The 14097-nt window shown below is 42.2% G+C and overlaps 1 protein-coding gene across 2 annotated transcripts in view; it reads right to left on the bottom strand.

Annotated features, from left to right (window-relative positions):
* The window catches only part of LRRC2 (leucine rich repeat containing 2), a 96015-nt gene extending 93521 nt beyond the window's left edge, over positions 1-2494 (bottom strand). For both annotated transcript variants that reach the window (XM_059723496.1, XM_014608647.3), the window contains exon 1: positions 2354-2494. In XM_059723496.1, the coding sequence (XP_059579479.1) occupies positions 2354-2478 (125 nt within the window). In that variant the 5' untranslated portion in view covers positions 2479-2494. The remainder of the gene's footprint in view (positions 1-2353) is intronic.
* Between the last annotated feature and the right edge of the window lie 11603 nt (positions 2495-14097).

Genomic DNA, 14097 nt, shown 5'->3' with positions numbered 1-14097 from the left:
ATTGATGAATGAAAATACTGTGCAAAATGATTAGACAGAATAGCCCACCCAGCGCCACTACTTGAGCTGAATAAATGATAATGATAAACAACCACAGATGGCAACAAGAGGGAGAGACTGTTGTTGCTGGAAGATGACTCATGGGATAGGTCTGTGTCTTGCCCTAATCAACTGGCAAAAAGTGAGGGAGCTAAATTTAGCTGCATTACAGCAGGAAAAACCTACCCCTTTCTATATTAAGGTGCCCTCTTTTTCTGTGCTATTGAATTTCCGTAATACATGCCATTTCTAGTTTGTTTCTGTACCTGTTTATATCAGAAAATGATCTGTAGTGAGGCAGGTTTAGAAAACTGACATTCAACACCACTGAGTCATATACGACAGTGCATCCCGAACTGTGGGGCACACCCCCTTTGGAGGTACAAAAGGTCCCTGGCAGGGGCTTGTGTAAATCTCAGTGGCAATCAGTGGCACCCCTTACTTTGCTCCCCCCACCCCCACTTTTCCCAGATGCCACTTACCACCAGTAAAGGAATCAGATGCAATCAGCAGTAGGGAGACCTGGTTGCTGAAGGAGGGGGCACAAGAGTGCTTGGCTTTACTAGAATAGGTCCTAAACCCAGTAGTTTGGAAAATGCTGAACTAAAGTATAGCAGAGAGGACTGTTCTGAGGTAACTGTTTGGTCTGTCTTCTCCTGTACTATTAGGGCTTTGCTACACATTAACACTGAGCTGCAGAAATGTTGATCAGTGTTAGTGCTAGCTTGAGTGTGGAGCAGTCACGTGTTCAGGCCAGCAGGGGCCTGAAAGAGTGAAAGGTAAAAATATACTTCCCCCTTCTATTCTGGGCTCCCCACTGCCCCCTACCCTGCTTACTTGTGGCTGCCTGAGCTGCGCATCCCAGGGGAGCAGGCAGCGAAAGGTAAACCTGCCTGCTCAGCCCCTGCCACCATGGCTGGGCTGATGCTCCTCTCCAGACTGAACCTGATCCATAGAGCAACAGCAGTGGCAGCAGTGGTGAGGCAGGCAGGTTAACCCTTCTCTGCCTGCTCCCCTGGGATAGACAGCATGGGCAGCCACAAAGTGGGACTGGGGAGTATACAGGGATCTGGGATGCTAGGGAGGGTGGGGGGCAGGAGACTCAATCCAGGCCAGTGGTAGGGTGGGGAAGCAGGTGGGATGTGTACACAAAAGGTATAGCCTAGAGTCTAGGGATTCCAATTGCCATCCTATCCCTTTAGCAAGGGCACCATTTACCTTTGTACGTTACAGTAGAGAAATTGTTTTCATAGATTCGCAGATGTTTGGGTCGAAAGGGACGTTGGTAGATCATTGAGTCTGACCTCCTGCCCTGGGTAGGAAAGAGTGCTGGGGTTAGATGACCCCAGGCAGGTGCATGTCTAGCCTCCTCTTAAAGACCCCCAAAGTAGGTAGGGGCGAGCACCACCTCCCTTGGAAGCCCATTCCAGATTCCAGCAACCCTGACAATAAAGAAGTTCTTCCTGATGTCGAACCTAAATCTGCTCTCCGTCAGTTTATGGCCTTTGTTCCTAGTTACTCTAAGGGGGGCCCTGGTAAACAGAGCACCCCTTTCTAGTCTCTCTTTCCTTCCACTGAGCTAAAAAAGAACCAATAAAAGTACTTAAGCACTACATCTCCAGCACTGTCAAACCAATATAATATTTCACAGCCTCTAATGGGGGATGAACACAAAGAAACTGAAAGACAGTTTAAAGAAACCATTAATAAAGAATAATAAAGGAATAGTATGATCAGTAGATGTGAGTATTATATTCAGACCTTTTGTTTTGCATTTTGGTTGAGACAAGAAAAAGCTCTTTAGATAATTCCTTTGTTCTGCTTTCTTTTTCCTTTTTTATGGAACTCTGGAACACCCTAGCTGTATGTATATTTTATTCCCTTTTGTTTCTGCTGTCAGCATGGCAAAATACCACAAAGTATTTCCTATGATTGAATTTCACAGGTATATTTTCATAATGATTGCATAATAAATACAATACTTTTATATTACACTTTCCATGAGCAAGAACAAACGAGAGAAAAAACTATTCTAATTTTTTAATTAAATCTGTGCAACAGACAAGCAAAATATCTCATTAGCAAATCACAGGTTACAGAAAGCAGCGACAAATAAGACAATGCAATATAAATAGAGCTGATGCTCTATTTCTGTTATAGTCATTTAAGGGAAGGTAGCAAATAGCTTCAACAAATCAAAACCAATCAAACTAAAATGGTTTGTTGTGGATCATTTGACTACACTTTGTACACAGTGAAAAGAACAAACGTGTCAATAGATTTGGTTAAATATGAAAGTAGAAAGTTAGCTTACTTCTCTAATGAGCTTTTTTCTAATCTTTGCTTCTCTTCCTTTTGCCGGTCTTTGTGCTTCTTTACTCGAATTTCCCACAAGCCTCTTATGGCAGAAAAATCAAATATTATCACCTGATGCCCCATATTGCTGACATTAAGCTTCTCCTGAAAGAACAAATGATCATTAAAACTTCATCATGAGAAGGGAAGAAAGAATGAACACAAGTAATGAAATGTACTCATCCAGTTCCTTACATTTTCGTTGGAAAAAAAATAAACAAAGTAATAAGAAATATTAACTCTTGCCTATACAACACCTGTACAACTCTGTTTTGGGGTTTATACCAGTCTCCTATCACTGTATTACCTAAGCACCCATTAACAAGAGTTAAAAGATTATTTGACTTCATGGAGTTTCCTGCTCTTATCCCTTTTCAAAGTAAAAATTCTGCCCTTCACCCCCAAATATGAACCCAATTAACTGTCCTCCAACAAAAGAAACTTTGAAATGTTTTTTATCAATAATCATCATCAACATTTATATTTATAAAATGCATATAAATCCTGAATGATCCTAAAGCATTTAATATATGTGGAATCCCTTTCTATTAACTTTAATGCATGCAATAAATTCTATATCAGGTGAATAGACCCATTCCAATCAATGAAACTATTTCTATGGGTCAGGGCTCATCATGGGAACGAGAGTTAAAGCAGTGGGAACCAACGTTTTTGGCAGGCATGCTACTGATTAGCTCCAAATCCTCTCTGGGTATGTCTACACGTGCAATTAATGCAAAGCAATAAACTCCGGAGCAGTTTGATCCAGAGTATAGTGCTCCTGGGTACAGCATCTACATGTGCACCTGGGACAGCAGCAATTTGAGCTGGGGCATAGCAGTTTATGCCAGGACTGCTCTGCCCAGGGCTCCAGGTAGCAGGAGCAACAGGAGGGGGTTGGCTGGGTCACAAGGGTGCTGAAAGTGTGAAGCTGTATGGCTAGGCAGCAGGCAAGATCCTAGCCCCCAACTGGCTGGGCTGGTTGGGAACAATTTACACCCATGGTCAGCATCTATATGTGTGTTTAATCACAGTAAATTAGAAGATAGAACTGTTCCCAACATTATTATCTTACTGCCGCATAAAGTAGTATACCGAAACCTAATAGCATTGCACATGTAGACAGTGGTATTTTACTCCCGAGCTAATTAGTCTATTCCACAGTAAAGTTCATGTGTAGATGCAGCCACTGAGTGCTATTCCAATCCCTTTCCTCTGCCTGAACTGCTGCACTGCTCTCTGCTTCCTGTCCTGTGCTCCCTGCCCAATCTGCTGCTTTGCTTCCTGCTCTGTCTGCAGCTGTGCTCCCTGTCCCCTCCCCAGTCTGCTGTGTGTCACACACCAAAACTGCCTGTGCCACTTGTAGCACATGTGCCACAGGTTAGCTAACTTTGGGTTAAAAGGTCTCTAATACCCAGGAATAACAATCTATTGCTGAGGTACAAATAAGAATTTGTGAGATGTAGCAATTGTTTAGCAGAATACAGCAATACCTTTGAACAGATTTGAGACTTCATTTTGGAAAAGTATTTAGTCATGTGCTTACCCTGATGAATTTGAGCCGAAGTCAGGAAGTACGGCATGCTGTATTTGATTATAACTACAGAGACAGTCAGTTATTATCTGCAGCCTTTTTCTGGTGAAGTCAGTGGCACACTTCCCATTGCCTTTAATAGGAACTGTGTTGGAACTTGGACATGAGTGTTAATGCTTCAATCCTTGCAAAAAAGCACTGTGGGATATTTAATGACCACAAGGGGGTGAAGACCTTGGTTTTACATCTTATTAAATAGACAGTACATCCAAGAGCATAGTGCCTCTTAGCACTGTTCTGGGGCACTAGTTCAGTACTGTCAAAGAAGGAAGCAAGCTACCTACTAAATCACTAACACAAGTAGAGCCATAAATCTGGGTAAAACTAGTAAAACTATTCACTCTTGCTTGGAGTCATTGCTGAAGATGTAATCATTTTGACTTGATTTTTATCATGAAATGCAGCTAATCTATCTATAGAGGTCTTTTGTTATGCTTACTTGTTCATAAAATGGTTCACTGAGCCAATATGAGGCAATCTTATAAAACTGAAATCTGAAAGTCTTTTAAAAATAATTGCTTCCACCAAGATAAAAACTGCTGTTTCTTCCCTTTTTTTAACTTCACTTGAGATTTCATTAGATGCCACTTTTATTACACTGTTCGTTAGTAAAATAAAAAAAAAAGACTTGAGCTGTCAATTGGCTGTTGAAAAAATAGCCCTTTATCTTAGTAAGTGTTTTCAAGCTTTTGGTGATTAATTTTCCCCAACTTCTGACTTTCACCATTGTTTCCAAGTCTCCAGTTTTTCCTTGGGGGCCACTTACTATTCGTCCTTCAGTTAGAACTCTTAGGGGAAGTGTTCCCCGCCTCCTATTTTTCCATTTATTTGTGCTTTTTCTTAATATTTTTCCTCTTAACCTACAAAATCTCTCTCTGATAGAAAACATATAAAATACAATAATCAGTGGTTTATCAAGTAAAATATCTTGCTCTCCCCTGCTAAAACTGTTAGGAATTATCAGTATGTATTCTGAAAGGATATATCCCTGTTCGCACTCCTTACTTGTTATGTCAGTAACAGATGTCCTACATACTACTATGAAAATGAAGGACACTCTTAATGCTAACATATGGATAGGTCAAATGTTTTGTATGCCAGTTTTTGGATGATTGTATGAACTCCACTTTTACTGATCATAAAGCAGCGTCTGTTGTTTATTTGTATTTATGTGTGTTAACAGTGAAGCATCAAATAGTTCCCAGTATTTCTTCAGCCAACTGCTGATAACAACAGAATCAAAACCCCATTAGTAGCAAAATAATGAGAACAATGACCTTCCTTCTTTATGGAAAGTTTTGTCTATAATCAGATGCAATGCCTTAACACTTACTTGACTGTCAATTTATAGTAGGCTGTTTGCTGCTTAAGAGACCATCCTTTCCTTTCCTGTACTAGTAGATGGGCTGGACTAGGTTAGGGAGCTTCACTTGAGCAAGGTGGCAAGACTCATTACCCCCAGTGGCTGAGCAACAGCAGAGTCCTTCCAGAAGGTCTAATCTCTCTTAATGAGCCAAACTTTAATGACTGTGGAAACTGTCACTTGAGCAGTTTGGAGGTACAGTGTCCAAGAGGATTTTGAGCCTTGGTGCCAACTTGACAAGTAACCATTAGTCTGAGACCTTCAATTAATGGTGGTGAAAGTACTGTCAATTCCCTTAAAGTATTTCCCATTGCTGCCACAACCACCCCTGCTTTCCTAGACAGAGTATAAAACAACTGGTCTTGATTGATCAACATCTATCAGGCCCTGGAGCACCTTGTGGAGAATGCAGATAATCTCAGTGGAGAAATTTGCATTCACCCAGCTTTCACCCACATATTGGAGATACATAGGATTCAGAGTGACCTAGATAAATTAGAGAATTGGGCCAAAAGGAATCTCATGAGATTCAACAAGGACAAGTGCACAGTAATCGACCCCATCTGCATGTGGCTGGGATGCAGTAGTCCTGGAAGCTGGGACAAGTCTCCCAGCCACATGGAAATTGGGTACCAACCTGATCTCCACATGGCTGGGAGAGCTGTCACAGCTGCTAAGACTGCTGCATCTCAGCCATGTGGAGAATGGGCACTGACCCGATCTCCACATGGCTGGGAGAGCTGTCCCAGCTTCCAGGACTGCTGCATTCCAGCCACATGGAGATTGGGCCCCGACCCAATCCTCATGTGGCTGGGACACAGTAATCCACTTGTAGCACATGTGCCACAGGTTGGCTAACTCTGGGTTAAAAGGTCAGTCTCTAATACCCAGGAATAACTTAATCTATTGCTAAGGTACAAATACCAATTTGTCTGCAAAAATATTGGGCTGCCCATCACAATGCCCTAATAAAATCAGAGACCCCCCCAGGTGATGATTTTCAAATCTTCCAGGGGGCTCTCTCATTTCTTATGGGAGGGCTCAGCCCCCCCTCCCCCAACTTTCCCATAATTCAAACCCTGGTCCCAGCTGCTGGAACAGCTCTTCCCCACCCCGTGGAGATTGGGACCAGCCCCTGTGCCCCCTACCAGTCCCAGGCTGGCACCTGGAGGAGCCTAGAGCTCCCACAGCTGCTGCAGAGGGGCAGAGCAAGGCAGGGGGACAGCAGCAGCCCTGAACTCAACTGCTCCCATACTGGTGCACACGTAAACACATTCCTGGGCACAGTTTATTGCATTATATTTTAATGCACAGTAACCTTAAGGTGCATTAATTGCACATGTAGATGCACCCCCTGTTTAGCATTTTAGGCCAAATGAGCATATTATGACTGTTCTACCCCTCTTGTACCTACTCAGGTTGTAGTCAGATTGCAAAGGATGTTGGTGTATCTAGCAACTGTATTGTGAACCACGTTGCTGTTATTTTAACATGATTAAAGAAAATATTACTTCTGGAAACCATTAAAATTCCTTCAACATGATAATCACTATCAACATGCCATCATTCTTGCATCTTGCCTGCATATATATTACAACTGTATAGGACAGCATAAAAAAACTGAGATAAAGAAATGTCCATAGAGTGTTTGTTATTTGACCTCTTTAAACTCTATATGACTAAAACTAAAACTTTAAACTATATATGATATTATATATATATATCTATTTCCAAAAGAAGGGCTCAGAAAAGCATTAAGGAAAACAAATATCAAGAAAATCAGATTACACATCTAAATCCTGTTGTCCCCAGCCCATGGGACAAAGGGGTATAGCTCCATAGCAACACATGCAGAGGGAGAATCCAGGGAAATGGGCATGTATGATCTGGGGCTGTAATATGCTGTCAAAGTTTCTCTTCATGAAAACTTAAAATAGGAAGCATTGCTCCAGAGAGATCAAATAGTTCTACCTTCATGCACTCCCAAGCACTAAACTCTATGCTGGAAAATGAAGTCTGTGGAGCATTAATTTATGCTCTGGAAAGTTCAGGAATGTATGCTACCAAGCACCCTCTTACTTTGGGCCCCCTCAGCTCACCCACTCCCAACAGTCATCCCCTTGGCCTCATTCCATCTGCACATACCTTCCTATATCACAAAATCAGAACTGATCATTACCTGGTTACAATCTCGACTCCCTACCCATTTCAGTACCTTCCTCATCCTCAGCATTTTCTCTTGTCCCTTCATCATGCAATTCATAGAATCATAGGGTTAGATGGGACCTCAAGGGTGATCTAGTCCAGCTCCTTGACAAAATTTGTTAAGAACAACAAATTCTTCATTTCAGACAGACACCCCTTTTTGAAAAATCTCCAATTGTTTCCCAGCTTCCCTGGGCAGGTTGTTAAATTGTACTGTTGTTCTTACAGGCAGTATTTTTTTTTTCCTGATTTGTTCCAAAGCTGCTGCTTTGCTGCAGTTTAAACCTAATGTCACATGCCCTGCCCTTTGTGGCAGGGGAGAACAATCTTGAAATAATAATAACAATAATGAAAATATGTCTCATCTTGTGTGGGTTTTCACTGTTCTTTTCCCATTAAACCGAGGTCCTGGCCAGAGAAGCATATATCCCTCATACCTGCAAAATTTTACTTAATAACTGTATTGAGTTTGCAGCTGAATACCATATTCCTTGGATGACATCTGCCTCTGAATTATATTGTAGATCATCAGTGTACCTTTCTCAGATGATGCATTGTTATAATGTTCATTCAGTCTTATGATGTATTAGTGAGATAGATCATGAAAGCAAGGCTTTTGGTAATATACCATAATGAAATCACAGTGCCTTCCAGGGAAGAAAGGATTCAGGACCATAAAGGGAAAGTAAAGGCATGATTTACAATAGCATTACCTGTGGACAAAGCAGCTCTGTATACAGGGTGCTTTGGTAGCTGATAATTTCATGCCCCATTATACCCCTACCCAGATAATTTAGTAGGTTTTAATCAATATCCTTAGATGTAACACATTATGCTAAATTCATCCCTGGTGCAAGAAGCTGACTCATTAAGTAAAATTCATGGTTGTTTTTCAAAACTTTACATAACCATCTCCTGATTTTCAGGAGGACATTGAATAAGGACTGTACTTTAAAGAGGTGTGCATGATTTTTAAATACTTAAGTTGAGACATCCTGTCAGCTCCAGTATAAAATTATGTAAGTTTTTGAAAGTGCCATTATAAACATTTATTTACAAAAAGATGTCATGTTTGCAGGCCATAGAAATTGAATTTCTGGGATTTTCACTCTTTCTGCTTTTGTTGTTTTCATATTTGTGTTCCAGATATAATAGGAATTAAATTCATGTTTTCTGTTTTGTTTTATTTTTCCTCCAGACATTTTAGAACTGAAGACAGCTGCAGTCTTTCATGGCCTAGGATGGCCCTTCAAGCAACCTGCCACTGGGCGCATCTACGTGTGCGCCAGACTGCACAGTTGTTACTTGTTAAGCAAGTACTAAATAACTGAATAGTAACTGATGTTGCTGAGCAGTCTGAATGCTGCACAGGTCTTTTCCCAGGCTACTGCATGGTAGCAACAAGCTGCTGCACAGCAGCACTGACATCACAGTTCGTGCCCACCAACGCTATGGTGCTGTAAGAACAAGCTACAGCAATGTAGCTCATCACTGTGTTGACATAATGCCTTGTGTAGCTGTGCCCTCTGTTTCCCTTTTAGCTCCCAGAATCAGCCACTCGCATCTAGAATCTCTAAACCAATATTCCCCTTCTTTTGGGGTGAAGCAGAGTTTCACAGTTCTTCTCCTTAGGGCTATATTTCCAGGCTTTGCTAGTCTGGTTCTTCACAGACCTGCTCCAAATTTCCAATCCTAACCTGTACATTTTCCCATCAGCTTCAGAGCCCTGCTGCCAGAGGACAAGTTGGGTCAGATTCTATTCCACCTACTGGGTGCAAGAATGGATTTAGCCGCTCAAGTGTGATACTATTCGATGCTGTTTATATCCTGAAAATCTCCATCAATTGATCTACTTCTGCAACACACCATCATCTTAACTGTAAGACTGAGTCACAGAAAAGCAGCAAGGAGGAGGATGACCCACCCAACCTTTTAACTGTTTTTCAGGGACTCAAGCAGGATGACCTGTTCTGTCTGAGCTCCTCATCCCAGCATCTCTGGGTAAGTTGGGGTGGGGGAAGGGGTGGGGGAGAGTGTGGGGGGCTGTTGATCTGGGGGTGATGGCAGTCAAGGGGCTAAAAATAGCCCCTGGTCCAGGGGGGAGAGAGCCCCTGCCACCCCCCCAGACTCCCCTGTGGACCCTGCTAGCCCCTCCAATCTCCCCAAGCCACCTATGGACCCTGCCTACACCCTGATCTCCCCATTCCCCACCCTTACAGATCCTCATAGCCCCCCTGCAGATCTCACCTGCCCCCCTGGCCCCCCTATGTACCCTGCTAGCCCCCCAAAACCCTGATCCCTGCATGGACCCCACCTTACCCCCCAATCACCCCCATGGGCCCTATTAGGCCCCCTGCCCCCCTCAAACCTGCTTGATGCCCCAATTCTGCCCAATCCCTCCATGCTAGTCCCCCAGGCTAGCCCCCCCCCCCCCCCCACATCCCAACTTACCTTAGATCCAGTGGCCATTTTTAGCTCAATTTAACCTCCCCATATATCTGCACATATCCAAAGAGGATTTCATTTTGCCACAAAAGAATGCAGCTCAGAATTGGGGAAAGTGCGCTGCTGTGCTATCTCAGGACTATCTCTGAGAAGGAAGTGTGGAGCAAGGAACCATAACTCTCTTTCTGATCTTATTCAGAGGGGTAATAATTTGTGGCTGGAATATTTCAACAATCAATTAGTAACCACCACAACCCCTCTTCAGTGCACCATTGAATGAATCAAGGAGAAAATAACAACTTGGTCCCAGGAAGGAGAAAGCAGAGAGGTATACTGTACAACTGAAGGTCCTCTGAAGTGGTACACAGAAGGATGGAGAGATGTGTAAGCATATTTCTTACTCCTGTGATAGGTGTGTACCACAAGTCACAATTAGGCCCTACATAATTAAAGGTTGGTAAACCATGTTTTTTTCTAAAGGACTAGCCAGCATAGCTTTCTTTGTGGCTAAAGTCATAAATTAATCTCTTTGCATTTCATACTGAATCCTAAACCCCTTAATCATAGAATCATAGAAAGTTAGTATTGAAAGGGACCTCAGGAAGTCATCTAGTCCAACCCCCTGCTCAAAGCAGGACCTGCCCCAACTAGATTATCCCAGCCAAAGCTTTGTCTAGCCGGGTTTTGAAAACCTCCAAGGATGGAGCTTCTACCACCTCTCTGGGTAACCTGTGCCGGTGTTTTACTACCTTCCTAGTGAGAAAATTCTTCCTAATATCTAACCTAAACTTTTCTTGCTGCAGCTTGAGACTGTTGCTTCTTGTTCTGTCATCTTCTGCCACTGAAAACAGTCTAGCTCCATCCTCTTTTGAATCCCCATTCATGTAGTTGAAAACTGCTATTAAATCTCCCCTCAGTCTTCTCTTCTCTGGACTAAATAAGCCCTGTTCCCTCAATCTTTCCTCATAAGTCGTGTCCCCCAGCCTCCTCACCATTTTTGTTACCCTCCTCTGAACTCTCTCCAATTTCTCCACATCCTTTCTGTAGTGGGGGGCCGAAAACTGAACACAGTACTCCAGATGTGCCCTCACCAGTGCTGAATAGAGGGGAATAATCACTTCCCTTGACCTACTGGCAACACACCTACCAATACAGCCCAGTATGCCATTAGGCATCTTGGCAACAAGGGCACACTGTTGGCTAATATTCAGCTTATTGTCTACTGTCACCCCCAGATCTTTTTCTGCAGAGCTGCTGCCCACCCAGTCAGCCCCCACCCTGTAATGGTACATGGGATTGTTCTGTCCTAAGTCCTAAACTTGCTGAGGATGCACTCTATGCCATCTTCCAGGTGATTGAGGAAGACATTTAACAAAACTGGCCCCATGACCGACCCCGGGGCACTCCACTTGATACCGGCTGCCAGCTAGACATCTGAGCCTGATGCTCCAGTCAGGTATCTATCCACCTTACAGTCCTTTCATCCAGCCCATACTTCCTTAGCTTGCCAGTGAGAATGCTGTGGGAGACCATATCAAAAGCCTTGCTAATATCAAGGTACACCACATCCACCAGTTTCCCCACATCCACAGAGCCAATCACCTGTAATGAGTCAAACCACTTTTGAATCTTAGACAAATAATAAAATCCACATTATTAAAGTATACATTTATTTAAAGATAAAGTTGATGTAAATGACTTAGCTATATAAATCATTGTGTACCTGTACATGAGTCGGGAGGCTGCTCCAATGCACTGTAATTACAATTACAGTACATCAGAGAGTGGCAATTAATATGCTCCAACTATCCTCCATATTTCATGTATCAGTACTCCAAGAGCTACTCTAGTTAAAGCACCTCCCCCACAGCACGTACCCTCAAAGCACATGTAAAAATACCCATTGTTTTTAAATCATGGCTAAAATAAAAAGAATACATCTTCTTTTAGCTTATCCATTATACATTAAATTAGTGCTAGTTTAAGCATAAGTAAGAACAAAAACATTCAGATACTTGTATATGCAAACTGGGCTTGACTCCCATATAATTTTCTATGACCATTTTTCTAATTTGTCCATCCGCTCGGTACAATGTCTAAGTGACAGTTTTCATTAATCAGTTTATATTCTAGTAAAAAATTAACCAATCTCATAAACAAGATTCCCTTTATCACTATATTTTTCACATTCTGATTCTCAGACAGTTTTTTACAGGGTTATTCATTAATTAGGTCTTTAATTATGGATTAATTAGCAGTTGAATTACAGTATTCCTTACACTTTCTCAACTCCTGTAACACTAATATGTTTGCCATCAAGCATGATAAATGTTACAAATGTAAGGGAATTTATTTCAGATCCATCCCCTGACACTTCAATGAGCTGACAAATTACTCAACGTGATATTTTCTTCTGCAATGCAACCAAGGAAACATCTTACTGTTTTCATATATGTAATTTCTACTCTTACTTCATGAATTCTACTTAGGAGATGACTAGTTTTCATAAATATTGAGAGACACCTGGTATACCTGAAGCAGAGTACAGAAGGAAAAAACAAAAATAGAAGAATAAGGCTGAATATTTTGAGGATGATTTTATTATGGATACCTTAACTAAAATATGTCTTTTGATTAAATAAAAAAACTTTAACATTAAGGCAACAGATGCCTCAGGCCTATTTTATGCCATCACTTTTTAATCAGAAAATTGACTTAACCCCAAATTGCTTCAAGAGTATGGATCTTATTCTCAAGTCTGCCCATATTCTACTTAATGCAGGACCTATGAACAGGTGTCACATTTTTGGGGCCAGCCAGAGTCCAGTTCAGTCCCTTTTTAAAGGTTGCAATATCTTAAATTTTGCCCTAAATTCCCCATGGTTCTATGTTCATGGATAAGATTAACCCTGCTCTCTTCTCACCTTGCCTTGAGAGTGTAAAATAAAATGCCTGTCAGACTTCTGAATCAGGCCTCATGTCCTTTTTAGTTACTGTAACTGGAAAGGATACTTCAGGTATCTGGTTGAACATCAGGGCAGCAGTTTGCCTTTACGCAGCTCCTAGGCATTTAGATATTATGATGATAAAAATCAGCAAAAGCATCAAGAACAGACAGAATATATATGAGAGCTCTGCTCCAAATTACAGCAGATACAATACCTAAATTATGCCAGCTAGATCAATCCCCTAGAGCCCACTACACTATTTGAAATGAGAGTGGAGTGGGTTCCACTAAAACCTCTGTTTTAGCTATAGCCTTCCCAGGAACACTCCCAGTGTCTTGGGGTGTGAAGAGCAGTGTTGGCATGGTACTGACCATGTCAGTTTTATGCTGTCATGAGAGCTTCCCCAATAATAGCAGCTTTCTTCCCTTTATGCTGTCTGAGAGGTACAAAGGGGATGAAGCTATTAGTTAGGATTTGCCCCACTGATGAGAAGCTCAGTGATAGATAAGCATTAACATTCATCACTGATCTTCCCGGGAATGCTGTTAGCTGCTTCTGAGGTTCAGAGAACATGGGCATGTCTACACACGATATTAACGCTATGCAATAAACTCTGCCGCAGTTTGCGCTGGCGTTTTTTGCTTCTGGGTGCAGCATTTACACATGCACCCAGGACTGCAACACATTGAGCTGGGATAGCACAGCCCCAGCTGACAGGGAACCTGGGGGTCAGGCTTCCAGCCCAGAGCTGCTCCAACCCAGCTCAATGTGCTGCAGAGGGGCTGGCTGAGGTACAAGGGTGGTACAGTGCAGGGCTAGCCAGCCTTGGTCATCAGCCCCAGTCATTATCCACACATGTGTTGCAGAAGAGTAAATAACTCCACTATAGGATAGGTATTGATTGTAGACATATTGGTCTAAGGACATAGTCAAACAAGGTTCTTTGGGTAAATTGACATACTTGTGTCAGGCAGTAGTATCCTATGGCAGAGTTAATTAGTTTACTCTGGCCTAATAGCCCTGCAGGTATCACAGTGATGTTTTACTCTGGAGCTAATTAGGCAACACTGCAGTAAACATCTTGTGTCGATGCACCCCCATATTTGAGGGGTGGGGGAAAGCCTTTTAGCATAGAGTAAACAACAAGA

This window comes from Alligator mississippiensis, chromosome 3, assembly GCF_030867095.1.
Source record: "Alligator mississippiensis isolate rAllMis1 chromosome 3, rAllMis1, whole genome shotgun sequence".
Taxonomy (NCBI): domain Eukaryota; kingdom Metazoa; phylum Chordata; order Crocodylia; family Alligatoridae; genus Alligator; species Alligator mississippiensis.
Note: the sequence above shows the minus strand (reverse complement) of the source record. Positions and strands in the feature narration are given on the sequence as shown.